General features: G+C 39.2%; 2 protein-coding genes across 7 annotated transcripts; one reads left to right on the top strand and one right to left on the bottom strand.

Moving 5' to 3' along the window:
• The first annotated feature begins 248 nt into the window (after window positions 1–248).
• C3H6orf120 (chromosome 3 C6orf120 homolog) lies at window positions 249–9,160 on the top strand. Of its 3 annotated transcripts, XM_064648898.1 has the most exons (3): window positions 961–1,085; window positions 2,205–2,274; window positions 2,747–9,160. In XM_064648898.1, the coding sequence occupies exon 3, from the start codon at window positions 2,791–2,793 to the stop codon at window positions 3,343–3,345; it is 555 nt and encodes a 184-aa protein (XP_064504968.1). In that variant the 5' UTR covers window positions 961–1,085; window positions 2,205–2,274; window positions 2,747–2,790; the 3' UTR covers window positions 3,346–9,160. The 3 variants fall into 3 exon arrangements, with proteins under 3 accessions (XP_064504967.1, XP_064504969.1, XP_064504968.1); XM_064648897.1 differs by lacking the exons at window positions 961–1,085; window positions 2,205–2,274 and adding an exon at window positions 249–336; XM_064648899.1 differs by lacking the exon at window positions 2,205–2,274 and having other exon boundaries at window positions 954–1,085.
• PHF10 (PHD finger protein 10) lies at window positions 4,537–23,350 on the bottom strand. Of its 4 annotated transcripts, none has more exons than XM_064648894.1 (12): window positions 22,757–23,349; window positions 20,153–20,259; window positions 19,412–19,542; window positions 18,555–18,632; window positions 17,142–17,275; window positions 16,880–17,029; window positions 15,612–15,721; window positions 13,934–14,087; window positions 11,365–11,520; window positions 6,493–6,601; window positions 6,029–6,217; window positions 4,537–4,766 (listed from the first exon to the last, which is right to left on the bottom strand). In XM_064648894.1, exons 1-12 carry the CDS (start codon window positions 23,231–23,233, stop codon window positions 4,681–4,683), a joined length of 1,881 nt encoding a protein of 626 aa, XP_064504964.1. In that variant the 5' UTR covers window positions 23,234–23,349; the 3' UTR covers window positions 4,537–4,680. The 4 variants fall into 4 exon arrangements, with proteins under 4 accessions (XP_064504964.1, XP_064504963.1, XP_064504965.1 ...); XM_064648893.1 differs by having other exon boundaries at window positions 18,555–18,638; window positions 22,757–23,343; XM_064648895.1 differs by lacking the exon at window positions 11,365–11,520 and having other exon boundaries at window positions 18,555–18,638; window positions 22,757–23,350.

The raw sequence follows: 23,350 nt of genomic DNA, 5'->3' as shown, positions 1-23,350 counted from the left end.
CTTGAATCTTCCAGAACGCAAAGCACTTCATGCAGATTTTTTTTTCATTTCAATCCTTCATTCTTGCTTATGATTTTAAGAAGCTCAGCCAGGTCAAAGTATCTGTTGAAATCAATGAAATCAAGGGGTATTCAGTAGGACAACAGACAACAGGCAGAAACTGATGCACAGGAAGTTCCACCTCGATGTGAGGAAGATCGTTACCGTTTGGGTAACTGCACATCAGAACAGATTGCCCAGAGAAGTTGTAGAGTTTACCTCACTGGAAATATTCAAGAACCGTCTGGATGCAATCCTGTGCCATGTACTCTGGGATGACCCTGCTTGAGCAGGGAGGTTGGACCAGATGACCCACTGTGGTCCCTCCCAACCTGACCCATTCTCTGATTCTGTGAAAAGCAATATTTTGTTTTAATTTTTTTCTCTCTTCGCAGTGCTCTTCTGTTCCGTGATCTCAGGCCAGGTTTAGGCCGACAGCCAAACAAACTGTCACTAACTCCTGCAGGGACACACATGCCCCGGCAAGCACATTGCGTCCCATTTCAGTGCAGCTAAAGTTAATTTCTCCAATTTTAGGCTTTCATTGTGAAGACCGCTGAGCGTGGCGCAGCACACCGCCCGCATTCGGACACCGCCGGTGCCTCCCCGTTCGCCCGCCCCGGCCCTGCATTCAGGAGCCCCGCGTGGCCCCGCCCCACCGCCAGCTCTCGCGATAGCAGGGCGGCGGCCGGTGCCCGAGGCGGGCTGGGAGCGCCAGCGGTACTGGCGGCGATCGGGGGACGGCGCGGAGGCTCCACCTGCCCCCAGCGACCCCCGCCCGCTGCCCCGGGCCGCGCTCGCCGGGGCGCACCCGAGCGGCCCCCGGAGCGCGCAAGGGGGCGCGGCGTCCCGCCCTGCCCGCCGGCTCCTCAGCGCCAGCCTCCTCCCGGCCGCCGCGCTGCCCAGGGGCGGGCCCCCGCCCCGGGGAGGGGCTTCCCCGCGGCGCCCCGGCCGCGCTGCGCTGCCGCACGTCCTCGGAGCCCTCGCTGGTCTTCCTCGCCTTGGCCGCGGCCTCGCCGTCGCCGGAGCCCCGCGGCAGGTCGGAGGTGAGCCGTGCCCAAGCCCCTGGCCGGCGGGGTGACGCCGAGACCACCGCCGGGGCCGCCCCGCGCCCCCCGGAGCCGCCACTGCCCCCGGAAGGTGTCCCGCCCGCGGGGAGGCGGGGGCGAGCCGGGGCCGGCAGAGGTGCTCGTTCCTGGCTCTGTCCAAGGTCTCCTGGAATCGCCACTCCTCCCGAGCGCTGCGCCAGCGCCAGGACGCTTTCGTTCGTCCCTAGATAACTTTAATTATTTTCTGCTCAGATGTGGAGGTCCTGCTGTGCCTCCGCTCAGATATTTCATCGCTACTTTGATGTAAAAGTGGTAGAGAGTAAGCTCCCTGATACGGGGAGACAAAAGACTGTCCTTTCCTGTCGCTGTTGAGGGAGTTTTGTGAGTCTGGCAGGTTCTGCGAATGCTGAGCCTCCGTCTTTTGTGCTGGCTTTGCAGAATTGTGGCTTTGCAGTAGAGAGGCCTCTGGGGCAGAAAACTTGGAACTACAGAAATAGCTGTACATTTTTTTTCCCCGTAGATCTGTTTAATAGTAAGACCTCTAAGGTTTAAGTGACATCTCAGTGGAAGTAATGCAGTTTGTTTAGATGCTAGCAGGGTACAAAGCAACTTACAGGCAGCTTTCACATTTAAGATATTTGTAGTGTCCTTATGGAAGGAATGAGGGGATGAGAATCTTCATCTTAAACTTGAACGTGTGTAGGATTGTGGTTCCTGTGATTTGCACGCCAGATTCAGTCAGCTATATACTTTGGAAGGGAGGTTGCTGCTTTGCATGCACAGACTGACCACAGCTGTTCAGAGGACTGCAGTGTGGCAGGCACGCTCAGGCAGCCCAACTGGGACTGTGCAGCTAGGAGGGAAAAGGGTATAGGAGGTTTGATCTTGCAGCAGTCATTTTTATCTTCCCCTTGCCCCAGTACTTTCAGCCTTCTCTTCTGTAAGCGAGTGCTGTAAAGGGCTGGGTGTTTGTAGGGTAACAAAATCTTGAAAGTAAATGCATTTTTTTCAGGGACAGTAAGCTGAATTTGGCCCTGGAAACAAGCCACACAGCAGAATCATAAATTAATGTATTACCTCATTAGATAATGTTTTTCTTTCTAACTCCATTCCCAGTGCAAGTCAGAATGCCTACTGCTTCATGTGCACATCCAGATTTACACCTTTACTGTCTTTTGAAGTTGAGGTGAGAGGATGGAAGAAACAAACAGGATGTCCTAAATACCTTATAAAAAGTTAAGCTTCTCCAAGCATGTAAAAGCCTTCCTTTTTTTAACTGTTTTGTTTTAGTTTTTTTTAAACTGAAGTTAAAATAATTATTGGGTTTTATCCCTTCTGGTTACCTGTCAGATTTGTCAGGTATGCAGGTAGAATGAAACTAAAGTCTCTGTGTCAGTTCTGTATGAAAGAGCACTGGCTTGATTAATTTCTGTTTAACTTTACGGAATTCAGGCCATTTTCAATCTGATTCAGAACTTTGAATCTTAGCACTAGTTTTTGTTACTATTAAAAAATAAAAGTTAATGAAGACACTTAATTGAAGTTGTTTAACTTGGTATGGGCTAGAGAGGATTCATAAAAATCCAAAATTAAAAAAAAAATCAATTCCTGCCAAGAAGGGATATACTTAAATCTGATTTGTGTTTTGTATTCACAAGGTAGCAAACGGGACACAGGAAGAGTCCAAGTACAACTTAAGACCATGGCAGCACACTGGAGAAAAGTCCTGATAATATGTGTGACAGCTCAAGTACTACTTGTAAATGCCTTTGAGGAAGAGGATGTACCTGAGGAATGGATTCTTCTTCATGTTGTTCAAGGTCAGATTGGAGCTGGAAACTACAGCTATTTGAGACTAAATCACGAGGGAAAGATAGTCCTTCAGATGCGAAGTTTAAAAGGTGACGCAGACTTGTATGTATCTGATGTGACACTTCACCCCAGCTTTGATGAGTACGAGTTACAGTCTGTAACCTGTGGCCAGGACATGGTCCATGTGCCTGCACACTTCCGCCGCCCCGTGGGAATAGGGATTTACGGCCATCCCTCTCACCTGGAGAGCGAGTTTGAAATGAAAGTGTACTACGATCGAACAGTTGTACAGTACCCATTTGGTGAGGCTTCTTATAACCCTGAGGAGATGGAGGCAAACCAGAAATACTCACAGTCTACAGAAGATGAATCTCAGGATGAGGAGTCTGTTTTCTGGACTATACTTATTGGAATCTTGAAATTAATACTTGAAATTCTTTTTTAAATTGATACATACTGGACTAAGTCACACTTCAGCCTGTGAAATTGAGTATCAATGACATGCTGTAATATTTAATACTCTTTGTTATGTTTCCTGAAGAGGTATTCAGGTTACATTTCCTAAACCAGAAAGGAGGCGGGGAGAAAAAGCCATATTTAATTTTATATTGTAAATCCTCCCCTATATGTAAAATGAGCAACAAGCACAGTATTTGCAGTGCTCTTCAGAGATCAGGGCTTAAAAATGAATGTATAGTTGGGATCTTGTTAACTTCACTTTTAAATAGGTGCTTAGAAAGATCAACTCCAATTCAGTATTTTCTATTGTTTTTTATAAAGAAAAATGAAATAAACTCCTGTACTTCAGTCCCCCCCCAAATATCCTCAATTTAGAGCATATTTAAAAATAAAACCTGCTGCTTTTCAAGCAAGTATCTCCACTAAAACTAACTAGCAATGGGTTTGAGTGTATTCATCAAGTTGAGGAGCCTAGGGCAAAGGAAGGAGAAAACAATCACCTAAGGGGATAGGTGGTCTGTATTTTGGCTGTGTGTGCTCTGCATGACATCAACCATCTGTCAAGCAGAGATCTATCCAGTCACTCATCGCCACTGCAAATCCATGACCTGAATGAAGTGCATGTTGCTTCTTTGCTGTTACTGTAGTGAGAGGGAGCCTTCAGCTGTTGTTACTTGTCAGTATGACATCTCCATGTCTCGTTAAAAACAACACAGCATATAGTATCTCAAACTTGAGGGGTGCTTTCTTACACTTCCCTTTATAGCTTTTTGTGATTGATCTCTTTTTTTTAGCACATCTTTATGCATAAGTCATTAGCTTGCAAAGAAAATTTCTGCTGAAAGGAATTTGCAGTACACTGTCAGAAGGTCATGTCATACCCATTCTTCCTCTAAAGTTACTTTTCCCAGGAATATTTTTTCTTTGGTTGAGTCTTTCAAAATAACCAGTTGCTATGCAAGTAGAGTATATTTAAAATGCTCTGTAGTTTTCTCTTCATGGAGCTTACTGATGAGTGCACTAAAATAAACAAGTACATTACTATAATTTTATACAAGTGGTGGATATACAATTTAAATTTCATTACTGAAAGACTTCTCTTTCGGAGTGGAAATTTGTTTTGTCTATCTCAACATCTGACAGGACATGATTAGTGACATTTATCACAAAGAAATAATTATATAGACAAATTTAAAAGTTTATTTGTTAAAAAGAAAAAAAAAAGTGGTATTGTTCCTCTAAGAGTGGTTGATTAAATAGCACCAAAGTATCACTTTAATTTGTGCATTTAAGTTTTGGAGAGCAAGTTTTTGGGGTTTTTTTAGCCCTCTTTGCTGTTTTTCCCCCTTCTTCCTCCTCTTCTGGGTACAGGAGGGTCTTTTTGACAACAATCACAAATCCAGCGACCTAAGAAAAGAAAGTTATCAATTATTGGGAAACTAAGTTTGTTACTCATCTAATTATGCACCTTTCATTATTCTAATAGGTGCTTATCTATTTGCAGTACTTCCTTTAATGCAAAAAACCAGTGCGTTTCTTTAAAATTAAGCATCTTTTCTATAAAGCAGCATATACAATTCGTGCTCCCTTGCAGACCCCTTACATGTAACCACTGGCTACACAAATCCTTGTGGACCTCAAGAAGTGTCAGCACTGCTAAGGAGGTGGTTATTAGATAAGACTTGACAAACAATGCTCAAGTTTGCCAGTTATATTTTCAGGTGAATGACTATAGTTCAAGGTTATGGGAAGTTAACCAGAGCAGAAATGAATGGCAGTTGGGGAGGCATTTAACTGTTTATATTACAACAGCTGGAATCATAAAGGCTGCCTTGGTAATTTTATAGGATTTTAGACATATGATTTATTTTGTTTACATTCTTAAGTCAGCCTGAAAGTGAAATCAACCACAGAACCTGTACTAAAGTGACAGCTAGCACCAGTGCTTCCCTAAATGGGACTGTACAGCATTTTTGAAGTACTGTCCAGGGCATACTGTCACTGCCACAGAATACTTATTCATAAACTTACTTACCATGGATTTAGTATTACATGTAAAGCAACAATAGCACCTGTTATTTTCTTTCTACAGCCTTGAGTTAGCGAGATGATATGAGTGACTGGGTAATTTAAAGGTACAGGCTGCCTGCCTGCCATAGAGGTACTTCAGTTAGAGCTTTGATGTTTAAGTAAAAAAGGGAAGGAAAGGGTTTAAAGAGGTGTTTACAAATATTGAAACTACTTTTGAATTTAGAAGCTGAAACAGCTGCACCAACAATTAATGTGAAAGCTACGCACTAGCAATATGCAGCAATACAGTCTCTTTTACAAGTTTCTTTCATTAAAAGAGGTAATTACCCTCAGTGTTCTATGGATATGGAAAAAAAATAGTTCTGAGTGAGCCTGTTTGGTTTATGTTGTAAAAGCCCATTATATTTCCTATACAGGAATTGCCAGGTTAAACTGTGCACAACCAAATATACAGAAATAAAGCATATTAAAAAAATCAGGTCCTACAGTATGAATGCTTTCCTACAGTATTTCTTACTGCTACCCTTCACACTTGTTTTAAACTATTCTTTCAAAAGCAGTGCATGGATTAATGTTGAGAGAGAGCACCCAGGACTCAGAGGAGGTGTGAAGGGAACAAGTAACTCTTCCTTGATTACCTGAAGGGATAGCGTCAAGCCCCACACAAAAAGTGTGATAACCACGGTCACATACGTCACAGAACATCATTTCTTCTTCATGGTGAGGCTGCCCACATATAATGCACGTTTTACACTCCATACATTGCCAAGGATAAGTCTTAATCATAGCAACAAGCTCCGGGGTCATATCAAGGCAAGAAGGGTGGCCTAGATTAAAACCAGTATTATTATTTTTATGTCTGAAATGAAATTTAAAATTAGTTACACTCTTTGCTTTTACCAAAGCTGAAGCTTAGCTCACCTCCTGGTGAGATCCCACAGTGTGCTACTACATACAACATGGAAGAGAGATGGAGTCTTAATGAAGGACAGAAAAGGCAACTGAACTGTTGCTGCACATGTGTAGGACACTCAATATGTCCACAAAAAGATCTGTCAAACAAACTCCCTTAGGAATCCACTGAGTGTATGCAGATACTTACCACTGTTGTCACACTGGGAGCAATGTATAAGAGCTTCAGCTTTTCCTTTCTTGTTGGAGTCCTTACCCTTCAGACAAATTCCACATATAGCATTTGGAATGACCTTTGGCTGGAAGGGTAGAAGAGGGCTATAAATTTATTCCAGAAGAATTTACAGATTCAACAGGAAATGTCATCTATCTCCTTAACTATTAAAATTAATAAACTGTTAGGATGTGTGAACCTTAAAACACGTGACAATAACTGACAAGCAGCGGCACTGAAAAAAAAATCATACATTAAGTACATAAAATTTTCCATTTGTCATACATAGTGAGTTATATATAAATCAAACTGTATCAAAATCATGTACTTGCTTCTTCCCATGAATTCATCAGCTGACATGCTCCTCAATGTAAACTAAACATGACAGGATGAAAAATTTCACTAAGTTTTTTCCAATATAGAATACTACATTATGAACTTCCATGTGGATTTCCTGTTTATGGAGGAAATTATATACAATTTATTTGCATTACATTTGTCCCTAAATAGAGAAAATTAATTACAAAAGTAATAAACTTGATTTTTTTCTATCTAGCTTCAAATTATCTGGTTAGCTATCCCATACAGAGCTCTCTCTTTTACTATTCCTTCTTGTATCCACTCATAATCACTATAAGAAACAGAGCCTTGCATTTAACTACAGATTTACATGCATAATTTTTCTAAGTGATCATGTGGAATGTGTCTGGGTCCATGAGATCCATTTAAAAGGTAAGAGAAATAGCAGGCTGTTACAATGGGGAACATTTGTCTACGTGTGTCTATTCTGTGTCCCAGCTCCAGAGATACACCAACAGTTTTATCCCACTGAGGAAGAAGCACGGCATTACAAATTTCAGAAACATGGCAGTAGTTGTGTTGTTGAGCTTTGACCACTGCATAACGACATTAGTGACAAATGTAGTTTACACTTAATGCAGTGCTCACTGATGTTAAACTGACTAATGCCAGTGTTTTAAAAACAATGGTGCTGCGTAGACACAGCTAGTAGAGAGAGCTGAAGGCATATCCTCTTCTAAACAGCTTGTCAGTAAGCAAGAAGGATCCCAGTCAACTACCAAATACACATCGAGAGAAGAATGCGGTTTAAAGTAAATTTAAAAAGTGAAAACACAAATATATATATATATTTAAAAATAATTACTGAGATCTTTTGCAATACAACTTATCTTAAAATGTGTTTATTTCTCAAGCCAGTTTTTCCTGGCACCTAGTGAGATAATTAAAATCTTGACTCACTGTTAGAGTCGTCAGGATACAATGCTTCAAGTTTTCTGAAGTTTTCAATCTGATTTTTATGTCAAAAATGGCTACAGCCTACTTCAAATTGTCTGATCTAAAGAGTTTTATTCAAGAAAGCAAACTACCACACCAGATGTTTATAGGTAACTTCCTTCAAAAGATGACAGAGGCATTCATAGACACTTTTTTTTGCTTATTTATTTTAAAAAAGCAAAGTCAACCTGTTTTATACATAAATATAATAAAACAATAAAAGAAGTCTAACATTCACAAACATCTCTACAAAATAATAAATATAATGGAGGCAAAACCACATACAAACTCTTTTACTGTTAACTATACTATGCGTCCTACATATATACCTTTATACCCTGCTCCTCCCAACAAAAGTGGCACATGCTTAAACCTCATCAGTGTGGCAGCATTTACCCTTCTATTGTTTAGGCTATATTCTATTTTTTTTTTAATTGTGTTTCAATCTATATCTAGGAAAACCAAGCCTTTCTAGAATAGCAAGTTCTAATCAGACTTCTAGCTTTGTATTTTTCTAGATTTGTATTTTATTTACTGCCTTTAATATACAACAGCACACTCCCTTGGTTCTCCAGGCAAACGAAAGTGAGCACTGTACCTGTGTTAGGGTATGTGCAGTTCACACTCTGATAAACGTAACTCTCAAGATAGACATTGATGTAGATGCATTTATTAACAATGCTTCCATCTAGTCTTACTTCACTAAATTGTATTCATTAGATACTGTGCATGTTAGGGGGCATGAAAATCACAGCCTAGTAATAATGAAGTTCCAACAGTATGGAAGTATATTTACAAAAAAAAAAAAAAAAGACTATTTATATTTCAAACCAGCTCAATTCTACCACCATAAATGGCTTTTAGAAATGCTATAAAAAACATCTGTCAAACCTAAATGGGAAGTCACAATATCCCATTTCATTAGGAGTAAATTTTGCTTTCTATGCCCTCATCTTATTGGGATAAGGATGGGAGAGAAAATGAATGCAAGGTCAAAACAATGACTGCCTGTTCTGTAAGTTTTCACTTCCACGCTGCTGTGCTGCAGCTCTCAAAGTCAGCTTTCCAACTACACCATTCTTATAACATGCTATTCTGAATGCAAAGCATTACATTTTCATATGCAGTGACCCAAAACGGAAGTGTTGCAAAATATAGATTCTCAATACATTTCAGTTTTATGTGCAAAAAATCTGTACTTTTAACAGTACCCTGTGTGTGCAATTGTAGTAGTCAGTCCTGCAGCAACAAAGACTCGCTACTTGTAACATGACAAAATGTAAAACACATGCTAATTGTTCTTTGTTAAAGAACTGACAATAAAAAAGACGCCATATAAAATACAGTATTTTTTTACTCAAAAATAACTCAGTGGAAATGTATGGAATCCTGTAATACTAATAATGTGGCTATTAATTATACATATGTATGCTAACGCCATAGCAATTATCCTTCAATTTTAACTACATGTAACCAAAAAATTAACTGTTCTACAAAAATAGTCCAATATTAGAGAACAATACAGAACAAAAGTATTATAAAGACTTAGAATTCACAGGGAAAACATTTTAAATTAGTTAAGCCTTCAGCTCAAAGTGCCTTAACATTTAGGCACATACGGTAGGTATATAGTTATCCGGTATTTTTATAGACTCACAAACAAGAATCATTCTGTCTTACCAGTTAAAACAGCTCATGTAATTTGGCTTATTGCAAGCTTTCAAACATTCCCACAAAAAAGAAAGCCAATCCTCTCACCCTTCCAACACAACATCACCACCTCTGACTTATCAGATGGCTGATGCAGGCAGGGTATGCTGACATTGCAAAGATCTGGCACTGTAAGTTTACAGCAAGACCTTGTTACTAACAGAATTGGTGATTTTGAATCAATTAATAATTGTTACATGAATCCATTTTCAAAATGCAATGCTGTATACTACCATTGCTCTTCTGCAATTAGAAGTTCAGAACTTTGATGAAAGTTCTGCTCCATTAATTCTCTCTTTATGCATTCATAAGGCCATTAAATAGACTGGACTAATTAAACACTTGAGCATCTCACAGCTAGACGAAACTTCTGTAAATCAGTGGCACACAGTCTCTAATGTCAAGTTAAACAAAGCTAAAGCAAAATTTCAGGTTCCATCTTTGGATTTCATGTTCATGGGAATATGAATATGCATTCCGTGTCTACAACATCTTGCAAAGTTACATATAAAAAAATATACATATGGTAATCACAGTCTAAATCTCCATAGTTCACATATTTCTTAGTAAGTTCCTGAAAAGAGAAAATGCAACTGGAGCTTGCTGTCTGCTATGAACTTGTAAAGATAGTGTATGTAGAGAAAATTTATCAAAGCTGTCCAATTCTTGCTGGAAATTAGCTTCTTAATGTAAGTTATAGTTTATTTACTATTAACTTGGTAAATATAGATAGTAAATATTTATAAATATAAAATGCAAGCCATCAACAGTTCACTTTTGCTGAGACTGTGTCTCCACATGTACAAACTTGTCACTGACAAAAGTGTTCCTTGCCCTGTAAGTCTCAACAAGTATTCCTGACTGTTAAATAACCAAGCCTATCTTAACGTAGTGTATTCCCTCTCTATGGGTCTATTCCTTTTCCCACATAAGTCAGTGGAAAATTTTCTCTCAGTGGAAGAGGACTAGATAATTATGTGCTTTGAAAGTGTTACAGGATTATTCAGATCCTTTCTCAGTATGCAGAATAATAACATATAAATAATGCATGTCAATTCCCATTTCTCCTGAAAAGTATTTTTATTTTAACGTTAATCTTATTTTTACCCTAATCTTATTTTTATCTTAATTTCTGAAATTATTACACAGGAATACTTGGGATTTGGGTCTTAGGTTCGGCAACCACTGCTTGACAGCTGAAATGTCTTAACATCCTCACAAAGTTTTTAGCTTAGATAAAAGTATATTGCCCACAAATGTTTCTACATAGTAAAAACTACATAAAAAGCTATTTTCCATATACTGTTAAAGTGGTTATGTAGTGTTGCCTATACAACTGTAGTAAGCTTTTTGCCTTCCATGTTATACATCGTAACATCGCAGGATAAAAGGCTATATTTAAAATGAATGTCACAACAATATGTTCAGCCATACAGCTGCACTTTACAGCACTGGTCTCTTGGTGCACTGCTAACTAAACAGTAGGGAAAAAAAAACGGATAGTGAATGATAGTTTTAAACTGACACATACTTTTGACTGCTGTGTTAAGGCAGACAGAAAGATGTAGATTTCCAATGTGAAATCCACAATGGGTTTTTCTAGTGTTACTGCCTAGGAATCCAAGAAGTTAACAGAAAAGAGAGGCCACTGTACAGTTAAGGTAACAGAAAGCCCCACATGAAATACAAGCAAAAAGGAAATAAGGAAGTGAACAGATGGAGCACACAACAGGAGAACAGCGAGTGAAGTACAGCAAGCAGAAGTTCCATATTATTGAAAAAACCAAATACTTCAGGGAGAGGCTGGTGAGTAAAGTTCATTCAGGGGCTTTTTTCTTCTACCTTGTACCCAGGAACTGATTTGGGTAATACAGAACGTTTGGAACCATCTTTTCTTGGAGTAGCACTTTTGTCTCTTGTTTTTTGTCTTCCCTGAAAAGAATCCTCCTGGTTGTCTGTGGCGCAATCACCTTCAGATACATTGCCAGACGAATTGTCCTATAATAAAAATACCATAGCTATATTTTTTTATTTTTTGGATAGACAGACAAGTCTTTTGTATGCCCCTTAGAGCCAACTAAGGTAAGAGAAGGGTACATCATTCCTTCTGCAAAAGCATAGGGTTTATCACAATCTAGAACACCTTTGCTCACAACATTCATTATCTATTTTTTCTCATGCTAAGAGATTGGCATCAGCAACAGCAGTCCTGTTTTCCAGTTGGTCTTGGCACCAGTGTGGAGAGCACAACAGTGTAATTCTTTGAACCGTTTTCCATTAAGTCAGCAAGAAATCCATTATATGCAAGATGCTGTTTACAAAGTAAAGGGCCAGCAAAAAGTTAAAAGTGCCCTTGTCATGCATTTAAAGTGTACTACCAAACAGCACTGCCTTGAATTTAATATGTGAAGGTTTTTTTTCTGCCACCCTCATCTACTATTTTCACCAGGAGCAATCTAAATATTTAATTTGGACTGCAGCAGAAAAATGCCATCAAGAGCAAAACACATTTCCATATTTAATACAGAACCAAACAACAGGATTTACGTTGCAGTTAAAGGTTGTTTTTTTTTGAGGAATGAGGAGGCAAGAAAGAGGAAAAGAGTTTCAAAGAGGGTGAGAGATCAATGTAAGCATAATAAAGAGCAGCAGCACAAGACTTTTCTCAGAAAAGTGTTAATAAAGGCTTCCAAAAAAGCTCCAGAAGGAAGCAGCATGATTATTCACATTTATTACAATAAAACCCAAGAGGCCAAATAACAATGGTGCCCTACAGTAAAACATGCTCTGTACAAACATAATAGTAATCAGCCTAAAACCAAAACAGACATAGGGCAAATGGAGGGGTATAACACCAAAGCCAATCAAACTATGTGGCAACAAGAAATGCTCTGTTTCACCATTATTTTAGGGGAAGGGTTATTTAGGACAGACCCATTAAAACACTACAGAAAAGGAAAACTGCTACCAACTTCAAACAATGGGGAGGGTGAAAAAGGAAAAAGTATAAAGCCTAGTGTAGGACTCACCAGGGAGATCTGACAGATGGTAGGTAGCCCAAAACTTAGAGGCCTGACAACAGCCACCTCCGTGTTCAACAGATGTTTTTCCTGAACTATATGCCCATCCTCAATGACTAGCAAAGAACCCCTGCTTCCACAGCCAAACCCATTTCACAGGAATCTGATTATAAATTTTGCACATTTTTCTACACTTTTCATACTAAAGGACATTTTTCCTTCTCCATTCTGTCACTAAAAAATACTTCTGAACTTCTATGAAAACTCAAAGGATAGTCTGCTTGGCCCAGTTACTTTTCTTTACCATTAACACGAATGACTGTCAGTGGAAACGGAAACTGAGAAAAAATGGTTAAAGACCAACTTTAAAACAGCTGGAGTGTGATTAAACCAAAATTTTGAGTTGACATTTAACATGCTAAGTTTAGATAATTTCTTCTAAAAAAAAATGCAAGCAGAAGCAGTGTATTAATAGCCCTCTCTCCTCTGTTAATCTACAAGCTGACCTCTTCCTTTCTTCTTTAGTTATGAGTAAATTTACAAAATTCCAACAAAATAAATATTTACATGGCAAAACTTAGAATTATACATACCCACCATCAAACATGTCCATCAATCAAGCTAGAAACTGGTAAATGCACCTGTGACATTCCATTGCTGTTAAAATTAGGGTTAAACCTCTGGAAAGTGGTTGTCACCAACATACAAACTACGCCAATACACCAATGGTTCAGTTGCACTGAACTCATTTGAAGCTCAGCTGCTCTCGAGCATTTAAAACACTATCAAGGTAGGTATGTGGAAGTTTTCCTTAACTTTCAGCTAACGCTTAATTTTGCATTTGCGTAAGTAGAGAGAACATAAATATCTGTTTAAAGATGTATTGTTAAGCAAAAAAACCAGCACTTTTTACCCTCTTTTTAAATTGAAATAAGGTCATTGTTTCTGTACTGAGTACTTCCTGCTCCTATGTCACAAAAAGTTATGAGATTATAAACACCTCTGCTTTAGGGACAGACTCTGTGGGACTCTAAACAGCAGAACATACTGTGACCTGAACTACGGTGTTCGTTCTCTTCAGAAATGCTAGCAACAACTTCCCCTTGGGGAAAGGGGCACAATGAAGAGCTGCATTGGGAAGTTTCTTCAAGATTTCTTAAAAAAAAAAAAAAAGAATTTGAAGAAAGGGCCTGAAATTTCAAGTATTTGTTCCACTTACTTTAAAAATGGATCAAAGTGGAAAGCTGGAGAGCAGTGTGATAAACTAAAATACCAAAATTGTCCTCCTTTCATTTTGGAAATGTTGAAAGGTTCTACTAAGAAACTAGTGAAACTAACAAAAGTGAAGGGAAAGTACTATTTTGTTCAAGAAGACTTTCAGCTTATCTCACCGAATTGCCTTTGGTTTTCCGTTTTTCATCACCTCGCCCTTCCTCTGCATCATCTGAATCTCCATCACTGTCCAATGCAGGCAGCTCTGGATCCAAAGGAGGTTCATATAGAGCTGTGTTTAATGGCAAGTAACGAAGTTCATCTGGAGAGTATCTAAAGTTAAATAAATAAAATTAATTAATTCACGTGTACTTGATGCAAAAATATTAAATCATGCAGTATACCAGAATGTCAATAAGAAAGAGTAAGAAACACTTCTTTTTTTTCAGGAAGGCACATAAAGATGTGAAGTTCTGAAAACACAGGAAACATACTAATTTGTCCTCCCAAATGTGATACCATCTAGTACTTGTCTTCTTTGTAGAGCAGATATTGAGAGAACACAGGAGAGTGTATTTGCAATGTTCCATAACTGTGTAAGGGACCACGGAACCACTACGAATTCTTAACCAACCCATGCTACTATGCCCAACAGACCATACATTTTGTTTATAAATGTACAGTGCCCACATAGCATGTGTAGAGTTTTAACCCAGGGCACACAGATACATCCAAAGATAAGGAAAGAACACAGTTGTTCATCTGAATTCCTTAATTACTGAAGGAGAATGGAAAAATACATATGAAAATATAATTTCAGAAGAATGCGAAGATCTAATCACATTGCTTATAGCCAGATACAGCTTAACATCCATATTCTACCCTTTTTCTTTTTAAAGACTAAGAAAAAAGTGAAAGTCATCTTCCTGCTGATGACAAGCATTGTAAGAAATAGGATACTATTCTGATGTACATTTTGAAAGGTTGTGTCTTTCACTGAGATGGATAAGCAGTTTCACTTGCAGCTTAAAAGTGCAAAATAAACATGATATAGAGTAATTTTAATTCAATTAGTTTAATAAAATTGAAGTCCTTCAAGAATGTCCTGTAGCATGCAAATTTGGGGTGGGCTGTACGAACACACACTGGAACAAGCAAGGCACTTGTAAATGAAGAGCTTCTCTAAAAAAAAACAAGCATGTACAGAATGAATACCATCTCTGTTGTACAATGGTAAGACTTCGACAAAATCTTCAAATCAGTACGTGTCTGTTCAATGGTAGCATGCCACTAGTAATATCTTAAATTTATGTAAACCATCAAGGACACATTTTTCATGAAATGTAAAGATCCAGCTTGCAATGTCTTTCTTTCTCACAAATCCAACATCAAATCTATCCCACAAGACCAATCAACGTTTTTTTTAAAATTTAAGGGTTTCTAAAAATTTAAAAAAGGACAGCAAGACTGTCACACAGAAAACATGTGATCACAAGCCAGCACTACAACACTTTGACACAGAAATATTAATCTTGGTACACATGCAGAAGCAGATGATAAGTAAATATGTGAGGGTGGCAGGAGTGAAATCAATGTCTCCTTTTACCATGGTAAATATCTGAGCAGGACAAATCTTAGGCACTGCAATACATCAGGGTAGACAGTACTCTTGCAGTCATTACTGACTGCTGTTGACAGAAAATGTCACACTATGCATCTTCCAAGATTAGCAAGTGTCTCAAACATAAAATTAAATCAAAACCTTACAGTAAAGACACTGAAATGTTTTCCATCTGCTACATGTAGAGAAAAGAGATAAGTGCAAGAGAATTGGCAGTTGGCATGCTTTTAAAATACCTTTTGTAGTACTCCTGGAACTGGCCGGGTATGAGAGCCACTGGATAAGGACTAACCTTTGTTCTCTCTGTAGGTAAGATTTTGTATTTTCCTTGAGGCACCTGGATAATCTGCATTGTTTAATATAAAACAATGACATTTTTGTTTCACATACAAACTGTTGAGTCTTTCTCACCAACTATTCCCCCAAATATTTCTTAACTAGTCAGTTTTATTGAACTGGGAGAGCTACCTGAGTTCTTCCATGAGAAATTCAATTCATTAAAACAGAAGAGGTCCCACTCACAAAAGAGCATTATTTATTAAATCCAATCCCTAAGTATCTAGTGAACTGAATGAACATTAGATAAGACTACTTCAAAGAGTATACTAGGAAAAATAATTTTAATATTAAAATCTAGCAATTGAAACAGTAAACGTTAACTTTTGTGTGTGGCATCCTTAGCATGAATTATCACTGTTGGCCCATACTGGTTGAAAGAACACATCCATCTAAGTCTGAAACCAGACTGCAGTATAAAAAGTTCCATTAATAATACAAATACAAGGAAAGGAGAAGCGTACATAGAAGCCTTCCTTCCCTCAGAAGGAAATAAAATTAATTATCCACTATCTTGCCTCTAACATGGGTCAATACCAGAAAGATGTAAAATTTCCACAATAGCCTGCCATGTAATAATTTGCAGAGAAAATTTTTGCTGCCTGTATAGAAGCAGAACAGTACTGCTTCAAAATGCCAGCTAATTTTTTTTATCAGTCACAGAGGCATATAATATATGCAATACAAAAATAATGTAACATCTAATGAAAAAAAGGGCATAACACTGACAGCAACACTCTTTCAAAGAATAAATAGTTTTCTTTTTTACTTCAGGTATTGTTTTGGCAAAATTTTGGAGGTATTCCAAAGAAGAATTAGCCATTTATATGCATAGATATAATAGCAACAGAAGCTTCTTAGTAACCTAAACAACCCTCTTAGTTTTATTCTTCTTCCATCAGATTAAAGACATAATAATAAAATAACACTGATATTTTTAGAGCTTCCTCAGGCAAGTATTTTCAAGTTAAAAATGTTTTCAGATTAAATACATTTGAGATTATTTTTAGCACTATTACCCATTTAAGAGTAAAACTGTGTAAGTCTCTACATGACTGAAACAATAATCAAAAACCTTGATAGAAGTTAAAATGGTACGAAAACCAACTTTACTAAAACAAGTAAGGAGCTACCTGTTAACATTGGTAAGAAATTTAAATCTGCCTACATGAGTCTGTAAATCAAAATAGGCTCTTCTTTCTTCCATCCGCTCTCGGTTTAAATTGCTGTTGAATTCTGCAGCTTTCTTGGCAGCTTTTTTAATGTATTCTGGAACTTTACTGGCTTCTACTTTCTGTGTGTTCTGCTGCTGCATTTGCTAGAATAAAAACAATTTTATTAATCCGCATACATTTCACTATCAGTTTGAGAACAGCCTTTTCTCACTCTCAGTGTTACAGATGCGGTGCACTGATGTGCTAATTACTTACAGAGTACTCTTTATAATGATCTGTTATTCGCTGACGTTCTTTCTCTTGCAGTATAACAGAATACTCAGCATGTTTGGCAGGGTATTCCTTAATCATAAGATCAATTACTTCATCACTACGCAAAGCTGTTAGACCTAAAATAGATAAAAGCAATAATGATGCTGCCTGGCAAAAGCATGTGTAGGTTATTTATATCCCACAATAACCAACTCAAGTTTTTGAGCAGCTAAAGACAACAACCTACTTTGCCTGTACCCAATGAGCCAAGGCTCATGTCATTTCTTCCTTACAGCTACAGACCCCTTCAGATTGACTTAACCACCTACTTAGAACTCCACAGTGAGGCAGAACCTTTGTTCTAGAAGGGACCTAGTAAACTGTTAGTTTCAGTTTCCAATGCTGATCAAATCAACCTGCAGAACCTTTACTGAAATTACGAGGTTTACATAACGTCTCATACAAATCAAGAAAGAATCACCATGAGGGCAATTCAGAGCAGCAAACTGACTCCTGACTCCCAACTAAAGCATCTGAAGTTCATAAGTCAGAACTCATCAGTTTGCAGCCACAACGCAGAACTCTTCTTCTAGAAGTTCCAATACAACTAATCTCCAAACACAGACAATGGAATGGAATGACTTATGTTACTACCACTGGTTATAAATATAACCTTAAAAATAAGGATAGTTGACTCAGCACACATTTCTGTTGAATATATGAGACAGAATATAAGATTTTACTTCTATTAATAAAAATTAGATATGGTCTCGTCTGTATAGTCAAGTTAAAACAAATAAATACAGAGGTGGCAGGTGAGAAATAAAGGTGGTATAGAAAAGATTGTTAGTATTTAAAATGACATTACATTTACAAATTTACCCATGATATACAGAAAAAAATGTGGCAGGCATCATTTAAACTCTAACATGTCCAAGCCACATATATTAGCAGGGTTAAGAAAAATATTCTTCAAGCTCTTTCAATGTAAGCCTCAATTACATCATTCCATTTCAAGTACATTAAAGTGCCTTAATATACACTCTTCTTGTCTCTAATATAGAAGTGGGACCCTTTAAGAGCTCCAACCAATGCAGCAAAACAAGACTGATGTACTTTTTATTTGAAAAATTATGGTGGTCTCTTTCTTAGGAGAAAAAGGTTCTAGAAGTTAATTTACCAGCTAGCAAAATCCCTTGTAAGTAATTAGATCCAAAATATATTTTTGTATAATAAATCTGGAATATTGATACTTCATGGCCAATTTACCAAATTAATAATAAACCAGTTTTAATTTCAGAATTTATGTTTTCAGTTGAGAGTGATGCAATTCTTCTCTACCAAACTGAACCTTCTTTTTCTGTGTGTCATAGTTTTTATACTGTAACAAGGACTCTTAATAATTTGTTTTCTTACCTAGTGTGCATTGAGTCTCTGTGATAACATTTAGTTCTCTGAGGTAGAGTTTCTCCTTGTGAGACAGATCTCGCCTTTCTAAATCTCCAAAGAAAACAAGAAAGAGCAATAAAACTGTGTGCAGTTACTCAAACTCCTCCATAAACACTGTCAAAGTATTTTGACAATTTTGTTTCCAGGCAGATAGTCTGTATTATACTACTACTTCAACAAATACTGTGATTTTATAAAATAATTTTAAATTTAATACACAGTGTAGGGACATGGTCAATTTTCTTGAGTACCCTGCAGTTCTGATAGCCAGAAAACTAAAGAAAACATATATGAATTTAGATGCAGTAATTATTAACAAGCATTAAAAGTACAGTCTTTTTTAATTTTACTATGCCTTTTAAAAATAAATTCTATGATAGAAGTTCCAGATTTAACAATTTTGAATAATGAAGGCTCAAATACTAGAACCTCCACAATTAGTTTTAAAATTCTTCCACAATGTAGGAAAGTTGCCACAATTCAGGAAACAGAATATATAGTTAAATAGTAAGAAATGACCGACAAAATACTTAAAAATAAAATTGAGATTATTTTCAAAAGGTACTTGCTGATCTAATAATCCCCAAATCAGACTTTTTTACAAATTTTTAGTGGCAATACCAAAAAATCTTATATTATTTCAAAAACCATAGGATACACTTGCAATACACCAGTAACAATAATAAAAAGTACAACATATATAATCCAGTATGCTTTTGCTAGGTCTTTTTTTAAACAGTTGGCTCATGCTATAATCAAAGAGACACAGACTGCATCTGTTTAAAGACACAATTTTGTAGAAGAAAAACTTTAAAAATAAATACCTGGATATTTTCTTTTAAAGGAAGTTACACCCAAATATTCACTGACTTGCTCCTGTAGCATATAGTATTCTCCTGTTTCATCTGGTGGCCATTTGTATTCTATCAAATTTTCAGCAGGAAAATAACTATATCTAAATATAAGAACAATGTTAGAACAAATCGCAAGAATCCTTAAGAGTAATACTTACATTTCAAAAAATTCAATAATTCCTATTTATATGTCAATAAACAGTAACTATGAAGTTGGACAAGCGCTTCAGAACACTACATCTTGTTAACCCATTTCAAAGTCACTTTGTTACACCCAGTTACTTTGTTACACCCAACTTCACATACCATTCATCCAAATAACCACTTTAAATGTCCAAATAACCATTCATCAGCATGTCAAGAGACAGAACATAAAGGAAGTGATATCCATTATAGTGGAGAGGACACCAGGAAAAGAAACTACTACAGTGTCAAAATTCACTCAAGAAGCATGCAATGGTTTAAAAACATGTCAGCTATGTTTCTGATTTTGTATCGGACACAGCAATTTTTGTAGCATTTTAAAATAAAATGCCTTAAAGTATGCTGGGAGCAAAAGACAGCCAGCTATTAATAGAACATCGCCTCAATTCAGAAAGAAGAATGTATGAAGAATATGAAAGTAAAGAAGAAAGAGCTTTACTTAAGCATATTGAACAATACAGTAAAACTTGCAATAAAAAAAGTGAGAATTGTAAAAAATGGTATTACCCAAGGTCTTGACTAGAAGTTTCACAGCTCCGAGAACTGTCCCCTGAGCCCATACGCCGTCTTTTGGATGGTTGGCTGCCATCATTGGAATTTTCTTCTGTGTCATCCTGAAATGCAAATGAAGGTAAATATTAAAAAACTAAGAGTATTCAGCAGAGGGTGTAAAACACCAAAAAATATTGCAAAGCAATCCACAATTTAAATATACCTGAACTACTGAGCTGTTCTATGTACTCTTACCAAAAAACTCATAGGACAACTTATGCAGCAAATTATTCTTTGCTATAAACCAGCTGCATAAGACATGCTGGCACAGAAGTAGAGTTAGGTGGTTCCTCAGCTGTTGCACTGGTGGACTGAATAGACAGAGCTGTAGCTCTGACCACCAATAATTCCTGATGTAAACTATCTCTGGAACTTAATCAGACTAGCTCTCAAAAACTGCAAGTGCAGAACAAAAACACCAAACCCTTGCTGAGAGCTGATGCTTAAAAATCAGGGAAAATATAATTGAAAGCAATGCAGGAGTTTATAGGCATACTGTTAAAATTAAAGGAATGGTATACAGTTTACAAAAAGTATCATTACAGCAAGGAGCAAAGACTTGTGTTTTGTGAGGAAAAAAAAATGAAAGAAAAAACTCGACTTCATATTGCAACAGATATAGAACAAAGCTATTACAAGGGAACACTCAGGTGTACAGGTGTACAGATTTCAGGAGATCTATATAAAGAAAGGGAATGAAGGGTGAAGAAGAGAAAAAAGGACCAAAACAAAACATAGAGTTCTGTAAAATCTAGAAGACCAGTGACTCAGTTGATCTTGAATTTTTCACTGCTTTGTTGTCCAACAATGCTATACAATTCCTACCTGCATCATCAACAACTCTCAAAGCATTTAGTGACCAACCCTGTCTGATCAAAACTGAGATACAAAAAGCAGAAAACTCCAAGTAAATTGCCTATTGTTACAGGTAGTAGAGTCAAGAACAAGACAGTTTTTTAAAGTAGTTGAATCTCTAAAGTGGAGCAGCGTGAAAGAATCGCATTTTATAACTTCCAGGAAAAGTTTAAGCAAGTAGAATTAACCTGTCAGAAATAAATGGATCAAGCCCAATTATACTTACTTACTTAATAATGCCAAGAATGATTATTAGGTTTATGTCTGCTAATGTCTTTCATTCTAGTAGGCTTTACATATCATAGGACTTGAAATATCAATTTAGAAATGTTCCAGCAAATGAGAATACATTACTTTGGTTATGTAACATTTCACAATGCTATAATCAAGACAGGCCATCCTACATTTTTGGTTTATTTCTCATTTTTCTCAATTCTTCACAAATTTTCTTTCTTGTTAAGGAGCAAGAAGAATATCTTTCACACAATAATAAAAAGTGGAAAGCAAAATATAATTAAACTGTTTTCTTAATGCAGCCATCCTTAAAGAATTAGGCATGCAGCATCTCCACTCATATTACTAGTAACGCCATTTCCAAGCATTGCTGTATAAACTCAGGTAGACAAACCAAGCAGCAGTCCCCAATCAAAACAACACTGCGCTATGTTTTGACACAGCTGTGTCTCATCAGCAGTTCATCCCTACTTCCCACACAGAATACTAATGCACTCCAAACCTTCTGAACTGCTAGACAGGACCAAAGCAATGCTCTACTATACCAAAACCACCAAGAGACTTCAAAACGTCTTTAAAAGATAGATCTCAACCTGACAGTTTGGTGGAAGTGCCTCATATCAATTTCTACTTTCACTTCGTAATTTTTCTTTTATTAAATCTTGTAGTGTTAAAACAATGAGTACCCATACCACAGTAGAGACGAATGTCCTCCGCTTACAATTTTGTTTACTTATTTGATAAAACTTCAGCAAATTTAATCACACAAGCTCATGAGTAAGTTTGTTGCAGAGGACTTAGCAGAATTGAAAACACTGGCAGTGCGATCTAAGACACGCTGCTGTTCAACGACTCCTACTGTTCAAAAAAAAAAAAAAGAAAAGAAAAAAAAAAGAAAAAGGGGATAGTTCTGTGGCTTTCTTTACATGACAAGTCAAACGCTGCCAAAAAAACGCCCCTTCCTCCCCTAAAATTTCCTTAGGAAAGGTGACGTTCCGAACTCCCGGTAAGTCTATTAATTATAAGATCGACGTAACGATCCTTTATTACTCGACTGGGAAGCCTGAACTACCCGAGATGTGTTTCAAAGAGCGACGTGTTTCGATCTGCGTCGCGAGCACTCGGCGCCACAAGTGCCCGCGGTTCCTGGGACGCGCCGGTGCAGCCCGGCGGGGCCAACGCGGAACTGCCCGCGGCCGAACCCAAACTTTCCCGGCTGCGGCGCTACCGCGCCGCCCCCGGAAAGGCGCCGAAGGACTTTTCGGAAGCAGGGCAGCCCCGGGCACCCAGCCCCGGACCCGCGCCCTCAGCCGAACTTCGGGCGCGGGAGGCCGCCCGGCTCCCCCGGCGGCCGTGAAGCGAGCCCGGGGCGGGGGGTAGGGGGGGTTCAGCGCCCAGGCGGGGGCGCGAGGCCTCCCGTCGGGTCGGCTGTAGCGCCGCAGCCCCACGGCCGCCGCCGCCCGCTCTCACCTTGAGGGACTGCGCGCCGGGCGTGGCGGGGTCGCTGTCGCAGAGGCGCGGGGACAGCACGGCCGCCATGGCCGCCGCCGGCTGGGCCAGGAGCAGCGCCGCCGCCGCCGCCGCGCGACCGGGCCTCGCGCCGCGCCCGCCGGCCCCGCCCCCCCGCGCCCTGCGGGGGGCGACAGCGGCCCCTACCGGCCAGCGCGCGCACGGACGCGGCGGCTCCTGCTCCGCCCCCCTCCGGGCAGCCCGCGGCGACCCCGGCCCGCGCCGCCGGACCGGCACCCGGACCGGACCGGCGCCGCCGCGCGGGACCGTCGCCGGGCACCCGCCGCCGCCGCCGCCGCCGCTGCTGCCGCCGCCGCCACGCCCTCCTCCTCCTGCTCCTGCCGCCGCCGCTCGGGCGGCCGCGCGGCCCGGCCGCGAGCGCGAAGCCGAGCCGCCGCGGTAGCGCTTGGGCAGCAGCGCGGGGCGGAGGGGCAGCATCGCCCCGGGGGGGTGGTCAGCGCTGAGCGCGGGAGCTGGCACCCAGGAGGGCCGGGCTGCTCCGCTCCGCCGCCAGGCTCCCGTCTCCGGGAACGTCAGCCGGGGACGAGCTACGTT

Source organism: Pseudopipra pipra, chromosome 3 (genome assembly GCF_036250125.1).
Source record: "Pseudopipra pipra isolate bDixPip1 chromosome 3, bDixPip1.hap1, whole genome shotgun sequence".
Classification (NCBI taxonomy): Eukaryota; Metazoa; Chordata; class Aves; order Passeriformes; family Pipridae; genus Pseudopipra; species Pseudopipra pipra.
This window is presented reverse-complemented; position numbering and strand designations above follow the sequence as displayed.